The 27,098-nt window shown below is 45.0% G+C and overlaps 1 protein-coding gene across 1 annotated transcript; it reads left to right on the top strand.

The window, feature by feature from the left end:
- The first annotated feature begins 79 nt into the window (after window positions 1–79).
- Window positions 80–26,911, top strand: HINT1 (histidine triad nucleotide binding protein 1). Its single transcript, XM_073625135.1, has 3 exons — window positions 80–296; window positions 10,919–11,023; window positions 26,580–26,911. The coding sequence occupies exons 1-3, from the start codon at window positions 186–188 to the stop codon at window positions 26,742–26,744; spliced, it is 381 nt and encodes a 126-aa protein (XP_073481236.1). The 5' UTR covers window positions 80–185; the 3' UTR covers window positions 26,745–26,911.
- The last annotated feature ends 187 nt before the right edge of the window (window positions 26,912–27,098 follow it).

Below are 27,098 nucleotides of genomic sequence, written 5' to 3'. Positions count from 1 at the left end.
GAACAAGTTTTGTAGCCAAGAGAAATTGGAAAATCTGCCCATATGCAAAATGGCTGCGGGCGAGCTCTTTGTCCTGACGTCACTAGAAAGCGACTCTCCGTGGATGGTTTGGAGTTTGGTTAGCCTGTGTATGTGCCCCGCCCCCTCCGGTGTGCTTGTCAGTTGTCAGCCGGTGTGCTGCAGCTATGGCGGAAGAGATCAGCAAAGCTCAGAGCGCCCAGCCCGGGGGAGACACTATCTTCGGGAAGATTATCCGTAAAGAGATTCCAGCCAAAGTCTTCTATGAGGATGAGCAAGTAGGTGGATGGAGAACGGGACACGTGGCTCTGGGTGACAGTCATCTGATTGATGGCACTGGGGGAGGGGGGGGGGATTCTGACAGCTGATCAGGTTGCAGGAGCCTACTGATGAATGCTACTGGCAGCCATAGACCCGCACGGTGTCAGGAGCTCAGCTCTGCGATGGCCCACGTGTTTAAATCCGATCATCATCCTCCTACATGGGGGGCTGTGCAATCCGATCATCTTCATCCTCCTCCTACATGGGGAGGGGGAGCTGTACAATCCGATCATCATCCTACATGGGGGGGGGGGGGGGGACTGTACAATCCGATGATCATCATCCTACATGGGGGGGGGGACTGTACAATCCGATGATCATCATCCTACATGGGGGGGGGGGACTGTACAATCCGATGATCATCATCCTACATGGGGGGGGACTGGACAATCCGATGTTCATCATCATCCTACATGGGGGGGGACTGGACAATCCGATGATCATCATCATCCTACATGGGGGGGGGGGGCTGTACAATCTCATCATCATCCTCCTCCTCCTACATGGGGGGGGGGGGGACTGTACACTCCGATCATCGTCGTCATCCTCCTACATGGGGGGGGGACTGTACAATCCGATCATCATCATCCTCCTCCTACATGGGGGAGGGGGGGGGCTGTACAATCCGATCATCATCATCATCCTCCTCCTACATGTGGGGGACTGTACAATCCGATCATCATCCTCCTCCTCCTACATGTGGGGGACTGTACAATCCGATCATCATCCTCCTCCTCCTACATGGGGAGGACTGTACAATCCGATCATCATCCTCCTCCTACTGGGGGGGGGGGGGGCTGTACAATCCGATCATCATCCTACATGGGGGGACTGTACAATCCGATCATCATCATCCTCCTCCTACATGGGGGGTACTGTACAATCCGATCATCATCCTCCTCCTACATGTGGGGGACTGTACAATCTGATCATCATCCTCCTCCTCCTACATGGGGAGGACTGTACAATCCGATCATCATCATCCTCCTCCTACATGGGGGTACTGTACAATCCGATCATCATCATCCTCCTCCTACATGGGGGGTACTGTACAATCCGATCATCATCATCCTCCTCCTACATGGGGGGGGGACTGTACAATCCGATGATCATCATCCTCCTACATGGGGGGGACTGGACAATCCGATCATCATCATCATCATCATCATCATCATCCTACATGGGGGGGGGACTGTACAATCCGATCATCATCATCCTACATGGGGGGGGAACTGTACAATCCGATGATCATCATCCTCCTACATGGGGGGGCTGTACAATCTCATCATCATCCTCCTCCTACATGGGGGGGGGGACTGTACAATCCGATCATCATTATCCTCTTACATGGGGGGGGGGAATTGTACAATCGGATCATCATCCTCCTCCTCCTACATGGGGGGGACTGTACAATCTCATCATCATCATCATCATCCTCCTCCTACATGTGGGGGACTGTACAATCTGATCATCATCATCATCATCCTCCTACATGGGGAGGACTGTACAATCCGATCATCATCCTCCTCCTACATGGGGGGGGGGGGGGGGGCCTGTGCAATCCGATCATCATCCTACATGGGGGGACTATACAATCCGATCATCATCATCATCCTCCTACATGGGGGGTACTGTACAATCCGATCATCATCATCATCCTCCTACATGGGGGGGGGGGCTGTACAATCCGATGATCATCATCCTCCTACATGGGGGGGACTGGACAATCCGATCATCATCATCCTACATGGGGGGGGACTGTACAATCCGATCATCATCATCCTACATGGGGGGGACTGTACAATCCGATCATCATCATCCTACATGGGGGGGGACTGTACAATCCGATCATCATCATCCTACATGGGGGGGGACTGTACAATCCGATCATCATCATCCTACATGGGGGGGGGGCTGTACAATCTCATCATCATCATCATCATCATCATCATCCTCCTCCTACATGGGGGGGGGGGGACTGTACAATCTCATCATCATCATCATCCTCCTCCTACATGGGGGGGGGGGGGACTGTACAATCTGATCATCGTTATCTTCTTACATGGGGGGGACTGTACAATCCGATCATCATCATCCTCCTCCTACATGGGGAGGACTGTACAATCCGATCATCATCCTCCTCCTACATGGGGGGGGGGGGGGGGGGCTGTGCAATCCGATCATCATCCTACATGGGGGGACTGTACAATCCGATCATCATCATCATCATCGTCCTACATGGGGTGTACTGTACAATCCGATCATCATCCTCCTCCTACATGGGGGGGACTACAATCCGATCATCGTCCTACATGGGGGGGGGACTGTACAGTCCGATCATCGTTATCCTCTTACATGGGGGGGGGGGGGAACTGTACAATCCCATCATCATCATCCTCCTCCTCCTACATGGGGGGGACTGTACAATCCGATCATCATCATCATCCTCCTCCTCCTCCTCCTCCTCCTCCTCCTCCTCCTCCTACATGTGGGGGACTGTACAATCTGATCATCATCCTCCTCCTCCTACATGGGGAGGACTGTACAATCCGATCATCATCCTCCTCCTACATGGGGGGGGGCCTGTGCAATCCGATCATCCTCCTACATGGGGGGGACTGTACAATCCGATCATCATCATCCTACATGGGGGGGACTGTACAATCCGATCATCATCATCCTCCTCCTACATGGGGGGGGGGGGGGACTGTACAATCCGATCATCCTCCTCCTCCTCCTACATGGGGGGGACTGTACAATCTGATCATCATCATCCTCCTCCTACATGGGGAGGACTGTACAATCCGATCATCATCCTCCTCCTCCTCCTCCTACATGGGGGGGACTGTACAATCTGATCATCATCATCCTCCTCCTACATGGGGAGGACTGTACAATCCGATCATCATCCTCCTCCTACATGGGGGGGGGGGGCGGCTGTGCAATCCGATCATCATCCTACATGGGGGGACTGTACAATCCGATCATCATCATCGTCCTACATGGGGGGTACTGTACAATCCGATCATCATCCTCCTCCTACATGGGGGGGACTGTACAATCCGATCATCATCCTCCTCCTACATGGGGGGGGGGGGGGGGCTGTACAATCCGATCATCATCCTACATGGGGGGGACTGTACAATCCGATCATCGTCCTACATGGGGGGGTACTGTACAATCCGATCATCATCCTCCTCCTACATGGAGGGGACTGTACAATCCGATCATCATCCTCCTCCTACATGGGGGGGGGGGGGCTGTACAATCCGATCATCATCCTCCTACATGGGGGGGACTGTACAATCCGATCATCATCCTCCTCCTACAAGGGTGGGGACTGTACAATCCGATCATCATCATCATCCTCCTCCTACATGGGGGGGACTGTACAATCCGATCATCATCATCATCCTCCTCCTACATGGGGGGGGAGGGGGGGCTGTACAAGCCGATCTTCATCATCCTCCTCCTACATGGGGGGGGCTTACAATCCGATCATCATCCAATGACTAATCCAGTCCTAGATAGAGTAGTGTAGTAGCTGGCTTGTATTGCTGAGGCTTGTGTTATTTTGAATGATGGTGCTCGTCTCCAGCAATTTATAGTTATATTTAAATTCTGAAAACAATCTGATCAGCAGGGACCCAGTCAGCATTGATAATCTTACAAAAATAAACTAAACTTTAAAACTTGAGGTTCTTACCATTCCAAAACCTAAAAATAAAAATATTTGCCTGGCATTGGGCATTAATTGGTGCATTGCAACTGTAGGGACAAAAGTGGTGTGTGTGTGTGTGTGTGTGTGCAGTAAGTGTAATGTTCACAGAAAATTTGTACTGAGGCTGTCATTGCTGAAATTGCTTCAGTATTCCTTATGTTTACATGGATAAATTACAACAGAAGGAGATGATTTGGACTTGTTGCAGTGCATAGAGTGAGGTGGCTGGAGGAGGAGCCCTGCTTAAAAGTCCTCAATGCTTTCTACTCTGGAACAGAGATCTGTAAACAGAAATACTACAAGTTCCAACTTCTACTGCAGCAAAGGGACTTGTAGATGTCAATGGAGCACAAGTATGTGATGTTATCGCACTTGTAGTCCATTGATGATGTCCCCCAGCCCTGTAACCCAAGGTCCATACCTCAAGTTAATAGTCTGCAGGAGCCTTTGCATTGCATCACGTTTGCTATGCCTTGCAGGCTCAGTGCAAAAAAAAAAATTAATACATGCACGTTTTAATCAATGTAGGTGCATTTATAATTTTTTTTTTTTTTTTGCAAAAGGTGGAATTAGTGTTTAAAGCCAAACTATGCTGGGAGTGGCTGCGGGAGTTCCTGTCATAGTGCGCAACAGGATATGTGAGAAGTGTAGGCTGAGTCACGACCACGAAAAGCCATACCTTGCCCAAAAGAGACACAGAGACTGATTAGGTTGGAAAAGGGTAAGATCACAGCTTTTTTTGAAATTTCAAACTTAACCAATTCCTGACCATGCTATAGCCAAATGAAAGCTATGGCATAGTTGCACATTGCTGGGAGGGTGTCATATGACGTTCTCCCGTGATCGGGCATTCTCTGCGATCGCTGTGTCCTCGGGACAGATTGGGGTAAAAAGCCATTCACAGCAGCTTTTTACCACGTGATCAGCTGTGTCCAGTTACAGCTGATCACAATGTAAACACAAGCCGGTTATCAACATTCCTTTCCTCATGCTGACAGCATGAGGAGAGGAGAGTTGGTAATCGGCTTGTGTGAAAGGGACATATACACTGATAATCAGGACACTGATTATCAGTGCCCGTCAGAGGAAAATGACCGGTTTACAAAATGTCATAGCAAACTATGAAAACGTTTTTTTTTTTTAAAACTTTTCAGTCTTTTTTTTTTTTTTTTTTTTTGTTTATTTAGCAAAAAAATAACCCTAGTAGTGACTAAATACCACTAAAAGAAAGCTCTATTTGTGTGAAATAATACAAATTTCATATGCACAGGGCTGCATGACCACACAATTGTCAGTCAAAGTCTGACCATGTTGAAAGCTGAAAATTAGCCTGGGCAGGAAGGGGGGTAAAAGTGCCCAGTAGGCCAGTGGTTAACTAACCAGTGCTAGTCACTTATACTGTGAGCACACTTAAACCATAACCTGGCATTGAGGCCTGTCCTTATCAGTGCCACACGGGCATTAAATTGACCCAAAATTCAACTTGAGGACACAACCCATTAAAGCAATGTTAATTGCCAACAAGGTCCAACCGCCAAAAAAGCTGTGAGAAATTATCATAGAGCAGGAGGGTGGACAAGCAACTCTTCTGAAAGCTGAATTTCCTGAATTTAGTAGGACGCCTCACCGTAGCCTTTTTCAGGAGTTCAAGCTCTTCCCCTTCACCTCACGTCCTTGGAGCTAACTAACCTCCCTGTGTTAGGTCAACACCCACTGTATAGCTTTCCACCATATGCTTCCATCAGTCAAGCCTCCTTCTCCCTAAAAGATTTCAAGGGGCCTTCATTATGGTGACCTTCCCTCGTGTGTTGGGGATGACAAGGCTGCGCTTTCCACCACCATTTTTCCCAGTTCTTCCAGACTAGCAGCTTCTTGTTTTAGCCATTGGAAGAGCTGGTGATAGTGTAGTTCCTGCACGGGGACGATGGCTATATATTTTTCCAGGTTCACGTTTGGCATTGAGGGTGTATGCTGCACTGTGCAGGCAGTTTGAAAAACAACTTAAAATTGACACAAGGAAGGAGGAGGTTTTGGCAGAAGAGAGATTCAGTATCTTCGACTTAAAAACTTTACCCCCTAAACTTTTTTCACTTTTGATGGCACTCGTGGTTGCAGTATACCCAGATGCCTCTCGTGTTTGAGCACTTTTATGATTGGTTGCTTTGAACTCTCTTTTTTTTTTTTTCTTTGCTCTAAATAATCTTTCATCATGGCATAACATTCTGTTATGTGAGAATCCTCAGAGAAGGTCTGCTCTGCTGAGTTGAAGTCGGAGGCTCCTCTGGGAGACTATATTTAGTTCATGAGAAGCCAGATGGTTGATTCTGAAATAAATAAAACGAGGGATGTGTTGCCCATTGCAACCTGTTAAATTCTAGCGATCGTTTTCTGACCTGCACAGGAAGGATAGCATCTGGCATCTAGATACTGCTGGCAACGAAGACGCCAAACAGCATGAGAAGTCTGCATGTTCATGAGATGAAGTGTTTGTGGATGAAGGTTACACTTGTATCATGAAATCCATCACGGGACATACAGAGGTTTTGCTGGAAAGATGATTATCTCTTGAAATTGTGAATACATGTTTTAGTAACAATGGTTTCACATTTCTGCCAAAAAAAAAAATAGGTGACTTTATGCCAAATTATACTTTTAAAGAATAAATTTGTTTTGAGGCAAAATGGAGCCTTTAAAGAATGGCTGAGCTCTAACGCTTTACATCCAGTTATTGTGAAGAAATGGTCTTGTGCGCTCCCAGCTTGCAGACAAAGCCGCTGCTACTCCTGTCATAAGACAGTAGAGATCATCGGCTAACGCACGCATGCAACACATCACACTTTTCTGATAAGTTGTCATGGCTGCGACAGATTTAAAAAGATGCCCTGTAGGAATTAAGTAAACTTTAAGTAGTGCGAAATTGGTGGAATTTTGGATTCAAGCATGTGTCAGTACCATATATGAATCTGTAGCAAGCACCTCTCCTGCAAAGTGGTGAGTTTTACAGGCAGGGAAGCTATTTGAAAGAGTTGAGAGTAATTTGTCATTTGAGCTCTGAAAGTGCTTAAAGTGTTACTAAACCCACAACAGTAAAATCAGTCTGTATATACAGTAAAGCATGCTTGTTATACTCACTGTGAAACCTAAGGGGTTAATCCTCTGTCTATAAAACGGCTGTTTGATCCTGTCTTCTCTGATTCTCCCCTTCTACTGTCCCCAATCCATCTACTGATAGTACAGAGCCTTGGGGGCACTCTGCACATGCTCAGTTTGGTGTGTAATGCTAGAGGTTTTTTTTTTTTTTTTTTTTTTTTTTTTTTTCTTCTTGGGAGGGTGCATGTGATCAGCACAGGGCCAGTCAGCACTGTCCAGATAGAGGGTCAGGGGTCATGCAGCCTCATAGGACAGACAGAGGAGAATGAAAAAAAGCTTTAACCAGTGTTCTGCTGGACACATAGAATTCACAAGACTTCTCTAACTACTGATGAGAAAAGGTATTTAGCAGTTTATATTTCCTAAAGTAATTGCATTTCCATGTACTGTGGGAGACCAGATATAGTGAATACAGGGTCCTGGGTTTAGTAACACTTCTATTCTTATTTACACTAGTGTTTGAGGTGGGGGTAAAACCATGTGGTTCAGCTGCAATTTTACTGCCCCCCCCCCCCCCCCCCCAGCACTCCACCCTATGCTACAAAGGCAGCGGCCAGGAGTGTATGCATGCCGCAGTCCTAAAATATTCCTTTCATTGAGCAGCACCACCCATTGAAGGCTACCCATTCTACTAAATATGAGCACCCCCCCAATCGTATGCAATGCACCCTGTTAGTGCTAGGTTCAAGGGGTTAAAGCAGGAGCCTGTCAAATTAGAAGAGTGACCCAAACACAGATTGCTCTTCGGTCAGCACAACTAGTGTAAACAAGGCCTAAAGGATCGCAAGCATTCCATAACCCTTCCTTGAACACTGGCAGACAGCACAATTAATAGCTGACAAGATTTTTGACAGGATCAACAGGTTTTTTTTTTTTTTGTTTTTTTTTTTTTTTTTTTGCACAAACATCGGATAAAGCACTTTCAGAAATATATTTAGCAGACTAAGAGTGAGCAAATAAGAGAGATTAATTGTTAGGGTTTACATAGTATAACCCCTTCCTGTCCAACCCCATGGGACAGTAAGGTCTATTCATTCCTGTGACCACTGTGATTGCCTGTCACGGTGGTCACATGATCAGAGCTGGTCCTGCCGTGTTACCCATAATTACTAGAGACCTGGAGCCATTTTGACAGCTTCAGCGTGTGAGCATGCTTTTAGCACAAACGTCTTCTGCCCATGGCAGCATATGTACGACGTGTGGGCATTTAAAGCCCACCCTCTTTGCCACTGCACATACACTATATTGAGTGAAAGAAGCCTTTGCGCTACTACAAATAGTGTCAAAAAACAAAAATAAACACAAATGAACAGTGGTGATCCAGGTGAATAACTAGTGAATAAAAAGTGCTAGTAGTGACCTAAAAAACCTGCTGCAAAACCTAATCGTGTTCACAATACACAAAACAAGCATAAATAAAGCAAATAGTGATCTTGCGCAATGGTATGTTAGCACTCAGCCTTTAACTGCAGCTGACAATAAATCATAAAGTCCCAAAAACTGGTAGAAAACTGGAAAAAAATCATTTCAAAAAGATAAATGGTAAAAGTTGGTGACTTCTCCAATATATATTATCATTAAGTCCCATCCAATAGACAATGTGTATCCGGCAAGAAATGAGCTCACAGAACTCTCACCTCAAATCTGTATATAAACAGCATCCAAATAGCGTAGATAGCCTTTCATATTCCCCAAATTCTATTCCACAATCCCCCACTAGGGCTTCTCCGTGGACGATTGTGGAATAGAATTTGGGGAATATGAAAGGCTATCTACGCTATTTGGATGCTGTTTATATACAGATTTGAGGTGAGAGTTCTGTGAGCTCATTTCTTGCCGGATACACATTGTCTATTTGATGGGATTTAATGATAATATATATTGGAGAAGTCGCCAACTTGTGTCAACATTTGGACTTTTACCATTTATCTTATTGAAATTATTTTTTTCCAGTTTTTGGGATTTTATGATTTATTGTCAGCTGCAGTTAAAGGCTGAGTGCCAACACACCATTGCACAAGATCACTATTTACATACACTATATTAACAAAAGTATTGGGACACCTGCCTTTACACGCACATAAACTTTAATGGCATCCCAGTCTTATGCCCCGTACACGCGTTCGGATTTTCCGACGGAAAATGTGTGATAGGACCTTGTCAGAAATTCCGACCGTGTGTAGGCTCCATCACACATTTTTCATCGGATTTTCCGACGCACAAAATTTTAGAGCAGGATATAAAATTTTCCGACAACAAAATCCGTTGTCGGAAATTCCGATCGTGTGTACACAAATCCGACGGACAAAGTGCCATGCATGCTCAGAATAAAGAGATGAAAGCTATTGGCCACTGCCCCGTTTATAGTCCCGACGTAATTGTTTTACGTCACCGCGTTTAGAACGATTGGATTTTCCGACAGCTTTGTGTGACCGTGTGTATGCAAGACAAGTTTGAGCCAACATCCGTCGGAAAAAATCCTAGGATTTTGTTGTCGGAATGTCCGAACAAAGTCCGACTGTGTGTACAGGGCATTAGTCCGTAGGGTTCAATATTGAGTTGGCCCACCCTTTGGAGCTATAACAGCTTCAACTCTCCTGGGAAGGCTGTCCACAAGGTTTAGGAGTGTGTCTATGGAAATGTTTGACCATTCTTCCAGAAGCGCATTTGTGAGGTCAGGCACTGATGTGGATGAGAAGGCCTGTCTCGCGGTCTCTACTCCTCATTCATCCCAAAAGTGTTTTATCGGGTTGAGTTCAGGACAATATGGACCTTGCTTTGTGCACAGGTCCAAATCATTTGGTGGAGGGGGGATTATAGTGTGGGGTGGTTTTTCAGGGCTTGGCCCCCTAGTTCCAGTGAAGGAAACTCTGAAGACACCAGCATACCAAGACAATTTCCTGCTCCCAACTTTGTGAGAACAGTTTGGGGAACAGTTTGGGGATGGCCCCTTCCTGTTCCAACATGACTGCACACCAGTGCACAAAGCAAGGTCCATAAAGACATGGATGATCAAGTTTGAGGTGGAAAAACTGGTCCGCAGAGTCCTGACCTCAATCCGATAGAACACTTTTGGGATGAGAGATAGCGGAGACTATGAGCCAGGCCTTCTCATCCACATCAGTGCCTGACCTCACAAATTCGTTTCTTGAAGAATGATGAAACATTCCCATAGACACACTCCTAAACCTTGTGGACAGCCTTCCAAGAGGAGTTGAAGCTGTTATAGCTGCAAAGGGTGGGCCAACTCAATATTGAACCCTACGGACTAAGATTGGGATGGCATTAAAGTTAATGTGCGTGTAAAGGCAGGCGTCACAATACCTTTGGTAATCTAGTGTATGCTACATGGGCGGTTGCAGGTTAAGACTACTTTCACACATTTGTATTTTGTGCGGTTATAGTGCAGTACATTTTATACACATATTGTACAAGTTTTGCAGTGTGTTCAATGCATTACTGTTCATTCCCATTGAAGGGGTGTTTTGCTAATAACTAATTTTTTTTTTAAACCTTAATGAAATTAAATGGTTTGCAATAACGCAGGATAACATGTTGCGCATTCCTATACAGTCTATCCCCTCTTTCCTCCTGTTCCTGTACTGTGTAAAGTTTGCTGTTTGTGGCTAAGCCTGACATATCGCTGAGTGCCCTGGGTGAGTTTTCCTATTTTATAATCTTTTTTTTTTTTTTTTTTTTCTTCTGTAGTGTATCGCCTTCCATGATATCTCTCCGCAAGCTCCAGTACATTTCCTAGTGGTGCCTAAGAAGGCTATTAGCCGTTTATCTGAAGCGGATCCTGCTGATGAAGCTGTAAGTGAAAGCTCATTTTTATATTGATGAATAACCAGTCTCTTTCAATCCATTGAGAATACATTGCTTTAGGCCTTGCAGACAGCAGAGGGACTGATTTACTTTGATGTATTCTGTTCAATCCACGGGCATAACAGAAACCAACAGCTAGGAAAACAGTTTGGCTTCTCCTTGAAATAGACACAGATATAAATCATGCTAGTAGTCTGGTGGATACAAATTGGAAAAATGGTCTTATAGGATTACTTCACTTATGCTTTTGTGGCCACCCTCCCCCAGAAGTTCTTTAATGACATATATTTACCTGAAATGCAGATCTTCACTGTTTGTCCTGCCCAGAGACATCTAGCCTGTCTTCCATATTCCTGTCCATCATGTCCTGCACCCCACTGACTTTGTGGGAGGACATGGTGCAGATGGGTTTTTGATTGATTTTGATTTAATTTTGGGACAGGCATGCATGGGTGTTATGATGCAGGACTCAGATCTTCCCAGACCTTAATTTTCAGATAGGCCAAATTCAGAGAGGGGAGGAAGAACTGAAAAGATCATGTGTTAATGTTTAACACCTTGCCCACTGGCGGTAAAATCATGGGTCATGTTGTTACCGCTGGCCGACTGCTTATCAAACTCTAAATTAAAGAGGTAGAGGATGGTGGTGTACACATTGCAGCAATAGCCTAAAACAATACTAGAAAACGCAATGGCAGGTAAATAGAGAAAAAAAAGGTGCTGGCAAAAAAAAAAGTCTGAAAATGTAACAGTGGCGATTGTGTAAATTCCCACGCTAAAATGTGATAATGTACAAGATGACTCAATTAATTAAAATGAAAAATAACATATAAGATATAGAAAAAACACGTGTGTGTGTGTGTGTGTGTGTGTGTGTGTGTGTGTGTATGTATATGTATATATATATATATATATATATATATATATATATATATATATATATATATATATATATATATATATATATATATATATATATATATAATATTTCTTTCTCGGATATCACGGGACACAGAGCCACAGTAATAACTGATGGGTTATGTAGGTACCTTTAGTTATTACTGTGGCTCTGTGTCCCGTGATGTCCATCGAAAGAAAAGGATTTTACAGGTAAGCTGTTATAAATATATATATACTGTATGTATATGTATATATACTGCAGTGACCCTTTGCAGAAAGGGAGCGTTCAATCCACTTTGACAACCACCACGTGAACCTTCACCATCCACAAGCAATGGACTCTTACCGGAACATGAGGACTCCACTACAGAGTCAAATCAGCATAAATATGACAATCTCATCAAGTAGAGCTCCGGTTCATGTTGTTTGGCTGGAGTTCAGCAATATATCTCGCAAATCCAATCGATGGTAACATCAGTGGCGACCATAAATGCACAAAATTTCACATAAAATCAAAATGAAAGAGTCCACATAGTGTAAAACTGTCTAAAGGGTTCAATTGCACTTCAAAGTAATAAATACTACTCACATTAATAAAAACAATATGTGCTTTGTATGCATTACAATCCCAAGATGCATGATCGAGGTTCCAAACGATGCTTCACAAAAATTACGGGTCCAAGTAGGTGTAGCGACATCCCGTGCGTTAGCTCGGCCCAATGTGTTTCATGTGTTTCGTCATATGTGATCTCATTGGGGGCATAAAGCTTCTGCATTAATGCACATTTTTGCGTGGCAATTCACACACCTGTCGCATGGCAGCAATAGCATTGCCTGCTGCCTCAGGGCCAATTCACACTATACCCTACTTGACATCGCAGAGCAGCTGTGTTGCTGCTGCGCTAAGAGGCAGTGTGATGCACAATTATTCACATCGCACCGCTCCTTTTTATTTTGTTTTTTGTACCAGCATTATTTGAAGTGTACAAAGCATGCACTTTATTAACTGCAATGTTGGGCAGGGTGAAGCGCTGCCTGATATTGCAATGCAAAGCATTTTATCTCGGCACACTGCTGCGCAGCTCTAGGCTGCCTTGCAGTGTGCATGGTACACCTAGGAAACAATTGTTTTCTGTGTGTTCCTGTTGCTGTAAAACGTCTGTCACCGCATATAGTGTGAATTGGGCCTCAGAGTTCGGCAGGCACTGACGCTTTGCAACTTCATCCATTCATTTCTATCAATATGCGCCACAAACACTCTGTAAATGTGCTCCAAACACTATTGGCATGCTAAGTGCACTGTTGTGAAGCATCAAAAGTGAACATTAACCACTTCAGCCCCGGAAGGATTTACCCACTTCCTGACCAGGCCCTTTATTGCGATACGGCACTGCGTCACTTTAGCTGACAATTGCGCGGAAATGCAACGTTGTACACAAACAAAATTTATGTCCCTTTTTTTTTTTTCCCCCACAAATAGAGATTTCTTTTGGTGGTATTTGATCACCTCCTGCGGGCTTTATTTGTTGTGCTATAAACAAAAAAAGAGCAACAATTTTGAAAAAGAAACAATATTTCTCAAGTCGTCTTCCAGGAGGGCACCCTGAGAGATGACTGGTCCTCCTGACAGGAAACACAATCAAGATAGTGGTTAAAAACCCCGCCCCTCCCTGTACTCCTCAGTTTTTGATTGTGTTTCCCCACAGCAAAACAGTTTGTTTTTTTCTAATAGACCTAAGGCCGTGGGCTGGAAGTCTCCCCCTGGGCACCAGACTGCAGGTTTTTGGAAAGCCTCTGGGTCTGGTAGGGCTTGCCCTTCCCGGGGGGTTCGTTTCCCCTATTTCTTAGGGGGGCAGTGAAGAGCTCCCCATGAGAACTGGAGGACCCTGGGCACTGTGAGTCTCCAGAACTCCAGGGACCATGTTCCTGCTCCCCCCTCTCCTTACCTGACTGTGTCAGGAGGTGATGTTGCCGCAGATCTGTCTTTCCCCTGCACTGTATGCTGGGGTGTGCTGGGTCTCCTGGCCGCCTCAGCGCCGGCGGCTGTGTGTATTTCTGCTCCATTTTGTGGTGGGTAATTCCTGGGAGGAAATGACGTCACGGCGCCCCGGACGCTAGAGCGCGCTGGGCCCGCAGACCTCGGCAAGATGGCGGCGGCGTTCTGAACGCCATGAGGAGACAGCAGCCTGCACACGGACTACAGGTACCAGCTTTTAAAAGGGGGTAGTGCCGGGTAGCAGAGGCAGCATCGCTGGCAAGGAGCAGGCGTCCACTACTTGCTTGCTGCAATGGAGCAGGAGGAGTCTACAGCCGTTTTGGAGGCCACTGTGGGTGAGTCTACCAGGCTGGAGGAGATAAGGGAGGGGGTGGCCCCTAGCCTTACCCTCACAAGGGATCTCTGGGTCAGTTAATTTTTATTACTAGCTAAACGGGCTTCTTGTTTTTGTAGACACAGAAACCCAGTGTTGCCAGTAGACCAAGACCCAAAAATCCTTCCCGATCCAAAAGGTGTGAGTACTGCAATGACAAATTAGCAGCAGAACACACCAAGCCGTTTTGTTATAAGTGCATTCACAAATTGTCAGGGAAGGAGACTTCAGAAGTTGTGAGAGATTTTCTCTCAGTGCAATCTGAAATGCTGTCCAAACTTAAAGCCTTTCAGGCTAGCCTCAATGCTAGGCAGGATAGCAGAGAAGGCTCATCCTCCCAGGAAAGTGCTTTTTCTAATGTTAGATGGGTGAGCACCACTCCGCAGAAACCGCCATCTTCTCAGGATTCGGAGGAGGCGGAGGAAGTGGAAGACCCCTGTCAGTCTCCTTGAAGAAGGGGAAGACGCAGAGGATAGCCAGAAGGAAGAGGGACACTCCAGACCAGGCCGACATATCTTCTCTACAGATGATATGGAGGGCCTCCTAGGGGCTATTTATGCTTCTGAGGAGATCCAGGAGCCAGAGGCACAGATTTCTGTACAGGATAGGTTGTATCAGGGGTTGTCTAAAGCTCAGTCCAGGGTGTTGCCTATCCACCAGTCTCTGAAAGACATTGTTTTAAGAGAATGGAAGGAGCCAGAAAATAAACTTCAGAAGTTGAAGACCTGGAAGCGCAGGTGTCCGTTTAAGGAAGAGGAGCAGGAGAAGTTTTTTAAACTTCCCAAACTGGACGCATCTCTGGCTCAGGTGTCTAAACAATCTGACCTGTCTTTTGAAGACGCAGGTAACATTCGGGACCAAATGGACCACAGGTCCGAAACCCTTTTACGCAGAGCCTGGGAGGCCAATGCGGCGACATTAAGTCCAGCTTTAGCTTCAGCATGTATAGCTAGAAATACTAATATGTGGCTTAATAAACTGACAGATCATGTAACAAGTACTTCCAAGTCCAAAGATCTTTTGGATTCCCTGGAGGTAATTGGTAAGGCGGTAGCCTTTCTTGCGGATGCTGCAGTGGAGTCCGTGCGGACTTCGGCAAAAATGGCAGCTCTTCTTAATTCAGCCAGAAGAGCCATATGGGTTAAGACCTGGGATGGGAACCACACCTCTAAAACTAGGTTATGCGGCCTACCCTTTGAGGAGCCTCTCCTGTTTGGTACAGGGTTGGACCAAACCCTCTCCAGATCTACGGAGAAAGGAAAGAAATTTCCAGTAAAGCCTAAAAAGGTCAAAAGATTTTTTTCGAGGTCCCCAGGTCAACAACCGGTTTAAGGATCGTAAGGAAGGAAAGAAATGGGGTGTTGGAAAAGCCAAACAGAAAGGAGCTCTCCTTTTCTTCGGCCCAAAGGTCGCAGACAAGGATCCCAAGTGACGCCAGCACCAAGGTGGGAGGGAGGCTGGCACAATTTATCCCACAGTGGGAGCGGGTAGCCTGGAGCTGGTCCTTCGGTGGATAAGAGAGGGCTACAGGCTGGAGTTTGCTTCCAGGCCTCCGCAGTCGTTTCTACTGACCTTTCTACCCAGAGAAAAGCCAAAGGCCATAGGCCTCATGGAAAATATCGGGCAGTTGGCGAATCAGAGAGTCATTCTCCCAGTTCCGGCGGATCAGCAAGGAAGGGGTTTTTATTCCCACGTCTTTGTAGTTCCCAAACCGTCCGGGAAATTCCGGTTAGTCCTGAATTTAAAGAGATTAAACACCTTCCTGCGATACAAGAGATTTCGCATGGAATCGGTGTACACGGTCAGAAAACTTTTGTTAAGGGAAATTTTCATGGCCACCATAGACCTGAAGGATGCATATCTGCATATTCCCATCCTACCGGAACACCAGGCATTCCTTTGTTTTGCTATTCGCACAGATCAGGGTACCCAGCACTGGCAGTTCCAGGCCCTACCCTTCGGGCTGGGGGCCAGCCCAAGGGTATTTACAAAGATCCTTGCAGAGGTCATCTCCTGCCTGCACCTTCAGGGGATCTCTCTGATACCATATTTAGACGACCTGTTGGTCTACAACCTTTCCAGGGAGTCCCTTCTCCTGGATCTGGACAAGGTAATATCCACCTTGGAGTGTCTGGGATGGTTGATAAGTCAAGAGAAATCCTCCCTGACTCCTTCTCAGACTAAGCTCTACCTGGGCCTGTGGGTGGACTCAGTAGGGCAGAAGCTGATCCTCCCGCAGGAGAAAACAGAAGCACTGATTTCTTTAGTGTCTTCAATCTGGCGTCAGGAGGTAGTGCCCAGAAGAGTGATCATGAGGATTCTAGGTCTCATGACTTCATGTATTCCGGCAGTACCTTGGGCCCAGCTCCACTCCAGACCCCTGCAGAACTTCCTGCTATCCTCATGGGATGGAAAGAAGGAATCCCTGGATATTCCGGTTACCATCCCTCAAGAGGTAAGAAAGTCCTTACTTTGGTGGCTCAACCCTCAAAGATTGGGGGCAGGTCATCTTTGGTCCCAGCTCCAGCCTGCCAGATTAAAGACCGATGCGAGCTCATGGGGATGGGGGGCCCATCTAGAGGAACTCCAAGCTCAGGGGGTGTGGGACAGACGACAGAGAACTGTGTCATCCAATTTCAGGGAATTGCTAGCTGTCAGGGAGGCTCTAATAGCCTTCGAGAGCAGGATCAGGGGGAGAGAGTTTGAGATCCTCTCCGACAATTCTACGACAGTGGTTTTCCTGAACCGTCAGGGGGGTACACAGTCGCTTTCTCTAATGAGATTGGCGCAGGAGATTCTGGAATGGGTGGAACAAAGGATACCCTCCATTTCTGCGGTGCACATAAGGGGAGTTTTCAACGTAAAGCGGATTTCCTCAGTCGTCAGACAGTACAACAGGGGGAATGGGAACTGAATCCTGAGTTTTCTCCCTGGTCTGTCAACAGCTAGGCACACTGGAGATAGATCTCTTTGCCCCCAGGGAAAACAGGAGAGTCAAAAGATACTTTTCCCTCTGCAGGGAACAGGGGTCCGAGGGGGTGGACGCATTAGGTCAGGAATGGGATTTCAGTCTAGCTTATGCCTTTCCTCCCTTAGCCCTGATTCCGAGAATCCTTCAAAGACTAAGTCGGGCCAGGGGCAATTTGATCTTGATTGCCCCCTGGTGGCCCAAGAGGTCCTGGTTTCCAATGTTGTGGAACTGGGCGGTTTCTCCTCCGGTTCAGCTTCCAGAGCGTCGGGATCTTCTGCTTCAAGGCCCTCTTTACCACCCGAACCCCGTTTTTTTTCAGATTAACAGCCTGGCTGTTGAGAGGGAGAGCCTGCGCAACAAGGGAAGGGATGTTCAGAGAGAGTGATTGACACCCTGTTGCTGAGTAGAAAGCCTGTAACGAGGCGCATTTATGCTAGGGTCTGGGGTGTCTTCTCCCGTTGGTGTGAAGCGAGAGGGGTTCCCCAGAAAGATTCCAGTAATCTTAGACTTCCTACAGGAGGGAGTAGACCGAGGCTTAGCTACCAAGACTCTAGATCCTTTAAGAGATTCCTGTCGGCTAGAGAGAGACTTTCCCCGGTGCAAATGAAGGAATTTCCACAGAGGGATTTATCTTTAGTCTTGGAAGCCCTGACCAGGGCACCTTTTGAGCCACTGGCTCAATCTTCTGTTAGATTGATTTCTTTTAAAACCGCCTTCCTTCTGGCGGTTACCACTGCCAGAAGGGTGGGCGATTTGCAGGCTCTTTCTATGAAGGAGCCCTTTTTCCGTCTGTTAGAAGACAGAATTATTCTCAGACAAGACCCTTTGTACCTTCCTAAGGTGGCTTCACCCTTCCATAGGTCACAAGAGATTATTTTACCCTCCTTCTGTCTCAATCCACAGAACGAGAAGGAAAGGGCCTTCCATACGTTAGATGTCAGGAGATGTCTGTTGCTTTACCTAGAAAAAGTTAAGGAGTTCAGGAAATCTCAGCATCTTTTAGTCAGTTTTTGTGGCGCTCGAAGAGGCGAACAGGCCTCTAGAACGACTATTGCTAGATGGATTAGACAGGCTATTGCCATAGCTTACGAGCATTCAGGTCAGATGGTTCCAACTAATCTTAAAGCTCACTCTACAAGGTCTCTGGCAACCTCTTGGGCAGAAAGAGCCGGAGCATCGGTAGATCAAATTTGTAAAGCAGCAACTTGGTCAAGTCAGAACACGTTCCTGAAACATTACAGAGTGGAACTTCTGTCACCCCAGCACCTGGCCTTCGGCAGAAAGGTCCTGCAGGCTGTTGTCCCTCCCTAAGGTAGGCCTGAGCTACTTGCTCCTCTCTCAGGGTGCCGTCCTGGAAGACGACTTGAGAAAATGACCAGTTACACTTACCGGTAACGGTGTTTCTGGGAAGTCTTCCAGGATGGCAGGCCTACTTCCCACCCGGTTTGTATTATTATATATTGGTACATTTGGGGTGTTGTTGTTTCACTTGCATGCACTGGTGTGGGTCAATACTTTAGCACAACTGAGGAGTGCAGGGAGGGGCGGGGTTTTTAACCTCTATCTTGATTGTGTTTCCTGTCAGGAGGACCAGTCATCTCTCAGGGTGCTGTCCTGGAAGACTTCCCAGAAACACCGTTACCGGTAAGTGTAACTGGTCATTTTTTTACTTTTTGCTATAATATCCCCCCCAAAAAAATTTAAAATAACAAATTTCTTCATCAGTTTAGGCCAATATGTATTCTACATATTTTTGATAAGAATCACAGTAAGTGTATATTGATTGGTTTACTCAAAAGTTATAGCGTCTACAAACTATGGGATATATTTGTTGCTTTTTTATTATTATTTATTTATTTATATTTTACTAGTGGCTGCGATCAGCGATTTTTAGCGGGACAGATCGGACACTTTTTTTGGGACCATTGGCATTTATACAGCAATTAGTGCTATAAATAGCCACTGATTACTGTATAAATGTCACTGGCAGGAAAGGGGTTAACACTAGGAGGAGATCAAGGGGTTAAAGCCTCGTACACACGCTTCGATTTTCGGACGACCGAACGTCCGTTTTTTGTGGCATGCTAGTCTCGTATCGAAAGTGAAGAGGTTACTCACAATACAAAAATTTTCGTACGACAGAACACGTCAGAAGTGATGTAATGTGTTGAATAGTTTTGTATGTATTCTTTTGTTTTTGAGCATGCGTAGTCTTGCTCTTAAGATTTTTTTTTTTTTTTTTTTTGTGCGAAAACCGTACTAATGAAATAAAAATCGGATGTTTTTAGGAAAGTCCCACAAGCACACCGCCCGAGTGTGAAGACACACTTGAATGAATGGGAGGTGGTTTTCAGGCGCTTAACAGAGGCTATTTCAAAGCACCTGAAAACCGCTCCAGTGTGAAAGGGGTATTAGGCCTTGGACATACTACAGTGTGTACACCCATGCGATGACCGTGTTTGCCAGGGCGGGGTTGCACAGGTCTTCCGCATATTCCTGCACAGGTGGTCCCATTTATGTCAATTGGGACACAGCAGCTGCTCCCAATTTGACATGGGTGCAAGTGCATGGCCCCAAACACAAGACCGCATGCATTTGGAGCCAGGCTTTCACACTGCTTTTAAATTGTGAGCAGCTGCATCCAATCAAAAACAGGCACTAAAAGCAGCGGGTATTCGGGCAGCTTTTGGTGCTGCATGTGTCTTCCCACAAAAGTGGCAATGGAGATTCCTCCATCCAAGCTGTTTAATATGGAAAACAGAATTGATTAGCTTTCCCTATATATTATTATTTATTATTCTTATTATACAGGATTTATATAGCGCCAACAGCTTAAGCAGCGCTTTACAATATAAAAGGGAGACAATACCGTTAAAATACAATAAAAAACAAGAGGATTAAGAGCATCTCAGTTTTTTTTGCCAGTGTCTAAGGTGTTGGTCACGAGCTCTACTGGAGCAATCCTTGCTGGGGCTAGCTATGCAGCCGGATCCATTCAAGGTGTCTTTTAGGCCAAATTGAAGGTAGCGAGTTCTAGAGGATGGGAGAGGCTCTGGAGAAATCCTGGAGACAAGCATGGGAGGAGGAGGAGACGAGAGAGCTTGAGAGTAGGATGTCTTGAGAAGAGCAGAGAGGGCGGTTTGGTTGATATTTGGGGACAAGATTTGTGATGTAGCTCAGGGCAGAGTTGTGAATGGCTTTGTATGTTGTGGTTAGTATTTTGAATTTAATTCGCTGGGTGATTGGGAGCCATTGTAGGGATTGGAGAAAGAGGGTTGGCAGACACTGAGCGGTTGGTAAGGTGGATAAGTCTGGCAGCATTCATGATAGACTGAAGAGGGGATAGCCTGTGGAGAGGCAGGCCAAGGAGAAGGGAGTTGCAAGGCGAGAGATAACAAGGGAGTGAATCAGGAGCTTGGTGGTTTCATTTGTTAAGAAGGGTCGAAATTTTAGAGAGGTTACGGAGGTGAAGTCTACAAACTTTTGACAACGATTGGACTTGAGGCTGAAATGACAAGTCAGTCTAGGATTACACCTAGTACCCTGGCGTGAGGGGAGGGACTGAGGGACTGATGGTTGCATTGTTGATTTTGATAGAAAAGTCATGAAGGGGGGCATGGGAGGGGGGGGGAGGGGAAATGTTAATAGCTCAGTTTTAAAGAGATTTAGTTTTAAGGAAGTGGTGCGACATCCATGCTGATATGTTAGTAATGCAAGAGGAGACTGAAGGAGCGAGGTGAGGAGTAGACAGATTTGGGTGTCATCAGCATATAAGTGGTATTGGAAGCCATGGGAGGTTATCAAGTGACCAAGGGAGGAGGTGTAGATAGAGAAGGGGTCCAAGAACAGAGCCTTGGGGGACCCCCACAGAAAGGGGCAATGGAGAGGAGGAGACAGAGTTGTAGGTGACACTGAAGGAGCGTTGTGATGGATGGGCAGAGAACCAGGATAGAGCAGAATCTTGGAGGCCAAGGGAATGTAGTTTATTGAGAAGGAGCGGGTGGTCAATAGTATCAAAGGCCGCAGAGAGGTCAAGTAGTAGGAGTATGGAGTACTGGCTGTTGGTTTTAGCAGTTAGTAAATAGTTAGTGAGTTTTAGTAAGGCAGTTTCCGTGGAGTGCTGCAAGCGAAAGCCAGACTGTAAGGGGTCAAGAAGGTTATTTTCACTGAGGTAGGAGCTAAGACAGTTGTAGACTAAGCATTCTAGAAGTAGAGGTGAATGGGAGCAATGAGATGGGTCTGAAGTTGTCCAGGTTGGTGGGGTCCAGTGAGGGCTTTTTAAGTATGGGAGTGATCTGCGCATGTTTTAGAGGGGAGGGGAAGGTGCTACTAGAGAGGGAGAGATTGAAGATGTGAGTGAGGGAACATAGGATAGAAGAAGAGGTAGTAGTTGTGAGTGAACAGGATCCAAGGGACAATTGATTAGGTGGGCATCTGAGAAGTTTTGTAACCTCTTCAGTAGTAGAGTGTTGAATGTGCTGTTAGGTTTTACGCCACAGTCGTTCAGGAGCACGGCAATGTCTCTTGAGATTTCTAGTGTTGTCAGTTTGTCAAGGTTGTAATGGTCCGGGTCATTATATACAATGTATACAATATATATAAGTATATATAATAGTATTCGATTTTTAAAATGTTTTTATTATTATTTTCGGCCGCCATTTTCAGCATCTTTTTGTCTATCACTTTGATAACCCAGTTTCGGCCGATAATTTTCGGTAGGGGATATATCGGTGCATCCCTAGTTACCGTTACTGCAAGGTTTTTATTTTAAGGTGTCTTTACCTTGTTTCTGGCAGTAGGTGGCGCTGCTGCATTGCTTCCTGTAGCGTAAAGGACAAAGTACTTTTTTTTTTTTTTTTTTCAACATTTGTTTTAAGCTGCATTCCATTCTCTGGAAAATGAGCCTGGAACAGAAAAATTCATTTAAAGACTGTTGCATCCTGTTTTTTATAACTAGCAAGGAAAACAGTTTTGCAGTTTTAAAACTATTTAAACAATTTCAGATTTAGGATAATTTCCTTAGACCAGAATTAGGACACGTGGCCTTCCTCCATATATAGCATGTCGTCTTTTCAGGTTGTTTCAAACCACCAGGTTGTCCATTAGATATTCACCATACTTTATTTGATCTAAAGTCATTTCCAAAGTGCCAGCTTGGCTAATTACCACCACGCACACAGGCTCTTTGATTTAATTAGAAAATGCTGGTTTATGATGTTTTCACAGATTAATTTCCTGACCACTCATCTGTTTTATGACGGCAAGGAAAAAAAAATCAGTTGTGCAAAACTAATTTGCTGTCATGTAAATGGGATTTAATTCAGGTGTTTTTCTCATTCATCTTTGATACATGTGGCTATGCCTAATGTATTAAGGCAATGTCACATGGGACTTTTACAAATTGAAATAAAGATATGTCATTATTTTCAGTGCTGAGCTGGTCCTTTTTACTCAGCATAGAGTATGGCGACAATCTTTCAATGTGCCATAATGAATTAAATTGCACATTCATCAGTATATAGGTCCTTCTTGCTCATGACCCCTGGTTAATTTTTTTCATCCGCTCAGCATTCAGTTTCTTTGGCTGATCCCTCTTAACCTGTCTTATGACCAAGGAAGAGAGCAGTCAGTTAGAAAGCACAGCACGTGATTTATTGAACTGGAAGTTTGACCTCTATGCCTGGGGATGCACAATGTTAACCACTTGACCACTGGGCACTTAAACCCCCTTCCTAACCAGACCAATTTTCAGCTTTCGGTGCTCTCACATTTTGAATGACAATTACTCAGTCATGCAACACTGTACCTATATGAAATTTTTGTCCTTTTTTTCCCACACATAGAGCTTTCTTTTGGTGGTATTTAATCACCGCTGGGTTTTTAATTTTTTGCGCTATAAAAGAAAAAAGACCGAAAATTCTGTAAAAAGAAATGCATTTTTCTTCGTTTCTGTTATAAAATTTAGCAAATTTAGTAATTTTTCTTCATATATTTTGGCCAAAATTTATACTGCTTACATATCTTTGGTAAAAAATAACCCAAATCGGTGTACATTATTTGGTCTTTGTGAAAGTTATAGATTCCACAAGCTATGATGCCAGTCTCTGAAAATTGATTACACCTGTAGTGCTGATGGCCTATCTCATTTCTTGAGACCCCAACAAGCCAGGAAAGTACAAATACCCCCAAATGACCTCTTTTTGGAAAGTAGACAGTCCAAGGTATTTAGAAAGAGGCATGGTGAGCTTTTGTGAAGCTGTAATTTTTTCCCACAACTCTTTGCAAAATCAAGATTTGTTTTTTTTTTTTTTTTTTCACAAAATTGTTATATTAGCAGGTTATTTCTCACACACAGCATATGCATAGCACAAATTACACCCCAAAAAACATTCTGCTAATCCTGAGTATGGCGATCCCACATGTGTGAGACTTTTACACAGCGTGGCCACATACAGAGGCCCAACATGCAGGGAGCGCCATCAGGCGTTCTTGGAGCATAAATTACACATATAATTTCTTGACTACCTCTTGCACTTTTGAAAACCCTGGAGGACCAGGACAATGGAAATGCCCCAAAAATTACCCCATTTTGGAAAGAAAACAACCCAATGTATAATCTATGAGGCATATCGAGTCTTTTGAACATGTCATTTTTTTCTACAAGTCTTTGGAAAATGTGTAAAGAAAATGAAAACGCATTTTTTTTACACAACGTTGTCCATTTACACAATGTTTCTAACACATAGCATGTACATACCAAAAATTACACCCCAAAATAGATTCTCCTACTCCTCCTGAGTACAGCGATACCACATGTGTGAGACTTTTTCACAGCCTGGTCACATACAGAGGACCAACATACAGGGAGCACCATCAGGTGTTCTAGGGACATAAGTTTCAAATCTAATTTGACTACCTATTACACTTTTTGAGGCACTATAGTGGCATGGATGATAACTGATGTGGCATGGATGAGCATGAATAGGGATGGATGAGCCATGGGTGGGGATGACTGAGCATGAATGAGTACGGATGGGTATGGCTGAGGATGGCTGGGTACGGCTGAGTACAGATGGGTATGGCTGGGTATAGATGGCACGGCTGAGTATGGCTGGGTACAGCTGAATATTGCTGGATACGGCTAATTGTGGATGGGATGGCTGAGCATGGATGGATGAGTATTGCTGAGGATGCATGGATGGATGGGTATGAATGGATGGGTGGATTTGTCACTGAGCAGCGCTGTGGGCACTACATATTCAGCCCACAGCGCTGCTGCCACCGTTCTCTCCCCTCTCTGCTCACACTGGACGGAGAGGGGAAAGAGGAACCGGATATCATGGCGGTTTGTTTACTTGTGATCGCTCTGTCATTTGACGGAGCGATTACATGGTAAACTGCCGCGATGAGCGGATGTGTTTGGGGGTGCGCGAGAGCGGGATTCTGGGAGGACGTCACTGTACGCCCTCCCAGAGTTATGCAACCGCCCTGTAGCCGTCATTCGGCTATAGGCTGGTTGTTAAGTGGTTAAACTGAACAGTGTTTGTTGCATTGTGGATTTTTTTTCAGATCTGCTCATTTATCTGTAATGGAAAAGAGGAATGACCACATACAAGACTTTTTTTTTTTTTTTTTTTTTTTTATCAAGTGAAACTTCTGCTTATCTATCTCCTCCCTCCCCCCTCCGGTGTCACATTTGGCACCTTTCAGGGGAAAGGTGGGGGGACGGGATGGGTACCTGTTTTTGACAGGTCCCCCTTCCCCACTTCCAGAGACAGTGCCGCGGCTGCAACCCTCGGAAGTTTGGCCCACCTCCCCCTTCCTCTGCCACTGGACTAATTAACACAGCACACTTTGGTCATGTGCAGTAAGGAACCGATGAAGCCGAAAGGCTTCACTGTGGATTTCCCTTACCAGGAATGGTAGCGGCGACATCTGTGTGTGTGTGTGTGTGTGTGTGTGTATGTGTATATATATATATATATATATATATATATATAACTATATATATATATATATATATATATATATATATATATATATATCACATACACTCTGTTCTCGGCTACATATGGATCTTAGGGAGCTAGGGGAGGAGAAACAGCAGCACACTGGTCTTCTGTGTCTGTGCAGGGCGGAGAGTGTGAGCACAAGTTTGATCATTGGAGGAAAGCAGGCTGAGTTCCCAGCTCAGCCAGAAAACTGACCACTCTGTGCGCTTATAGGTAAGCAGAGGCACTGGCAGGAACACCAGGGATTTTACACAAAGGAAGCAATACAAAGAGAGCAGGATAATTTTTCATACAAGTACATGGTACAGAAGGCATGAATCAGGAATATAAAGTGTTGGGGTAACACATTCTTTAAAGAAAACCATCTCCTTTGAGTGTTGAGAGGTAAGCTCTTTTTTGAAGGCTTTTTTTTAAAGAACTGTAGTTTTAGTATAGATGTCCTTTTAATTAATCCTCTCCTTTCCCAGTAACCCGGCAGCCTCTTCACTGCACCATTAAAAGTCTAGTCCAGTTTTGTGTCCATGTTTCATGGTAACCCCCTTTTTTAGGATGTAACATGAAATATGGTCACGTTCCCCAGAGCCCCACCCTCAAACCGTCCTTTGTTTGATTTGCAAGATGCTGGAAAGACTACCAAGGCCCACATGCCACTGTAGCAGAGATAATTCTCAGTGGAACACAAGTGATGTCACCACACTTGTAGTTCATTGATTACTTCAGTGGACCTGAGGCTGAAGGAAAAGTTTGCAGAAGCCTGTGCATTGCACCTACCATGCACTGATTGTGGTTCCATTGCTCTGCAGGCTTCAATGCAAACATGTAATAAATTCACATTTTTATATTGTCTGGGTGCATTTTTCATTTTTGCTAAAGGTGTATTATGATTTAAAGGTTAAGTTCAGTCTGAAGAAGCAACCTTGCCTTCCTCCTTTCCTATCGGCATCCCGAAAGAAAAGTGTCTGTCACGGCCACATGATCAAGCTGACCAATGACTGCTCACCATTGTGAACGTAGTGATGCTTACAGGTTGCATTGTCGTCTTTAAAAGTAAACTTACCTTTTTATTGTTCTACTTACCTGTTCTCTGGGTCTGAAGTGATTAAATTCACAGCAACTGCTTTGTCCATACTCGTGTTTCTTATATCTGTAAGGGAAAACTCATGTATAATCCTAGAATTAGCAGCCCTCTGTACAACATTGGCTGTTGTCACTTTTTCATTATTATTTTTACAGTGTAAACATTACAGTGCAGACGTTTTTAACCTTTTTATCATTTTGCTCTCATTCCACAGCTACTAGGACATCTGATGATTGTTGGCAAGAAATGTGCTGCCGATCTGGGCTTGGAAAGAGGCTTTCGGCTGGTTCTCAATGAGGGACCAGATGGTGGTCAGTCTGTGTACCACGTTCACCTGCATGTTCTTGGCGGACGTCAGCTGGGCTGGCCTCCAGGCTAATGGGCCGCAATGCACATGATGAAAACAAAGCGATCTCAATCTGTCCTGTCAGAAGTGCAGTCTAATGTCCACCTTTTGGTACATAATTACTTGTTCGGGCAAGAATACTTCTGACCTGCTTAACGTGGAAGTAGAGCATGGCAAAATAAAATGAGTTGATTACTTCAGTTGTGTGGGTTTTTTTTTTTTCTTTTTACACTGTTTGCTGTGATTGTAACCATTAAGGGACTGCTTTACCTAAAGATTTAATGTAGCCAAGTAGAGTTTACTTTATGTAAAAGACCTGGCAGTGACTGCCATAGAACTACCCATGTCTGTAAAGAAAACAAAACATTTGGAGTTGTCCGTTCAGGA

The sequence above is a fragment of the Aquarana catesbeiana genome, linkage group LG01, assembly GCF_042186555.1.
Source record: "Aquarana catesbeiana isolate 2022-GZ linkage group LG01, ASM4218655v1, whole genome shotgun sequence".
Taxonomy (NCBI): domain Eukaryota; kingdom Metazoa; phylum Chordata; class Amphibia; order Anura; family Ranidae; genus Aquarana; species Aquarana catesbeiana.
This window is presented reverse-complemented; position numbering and strand designations above follow the sequence as displayed.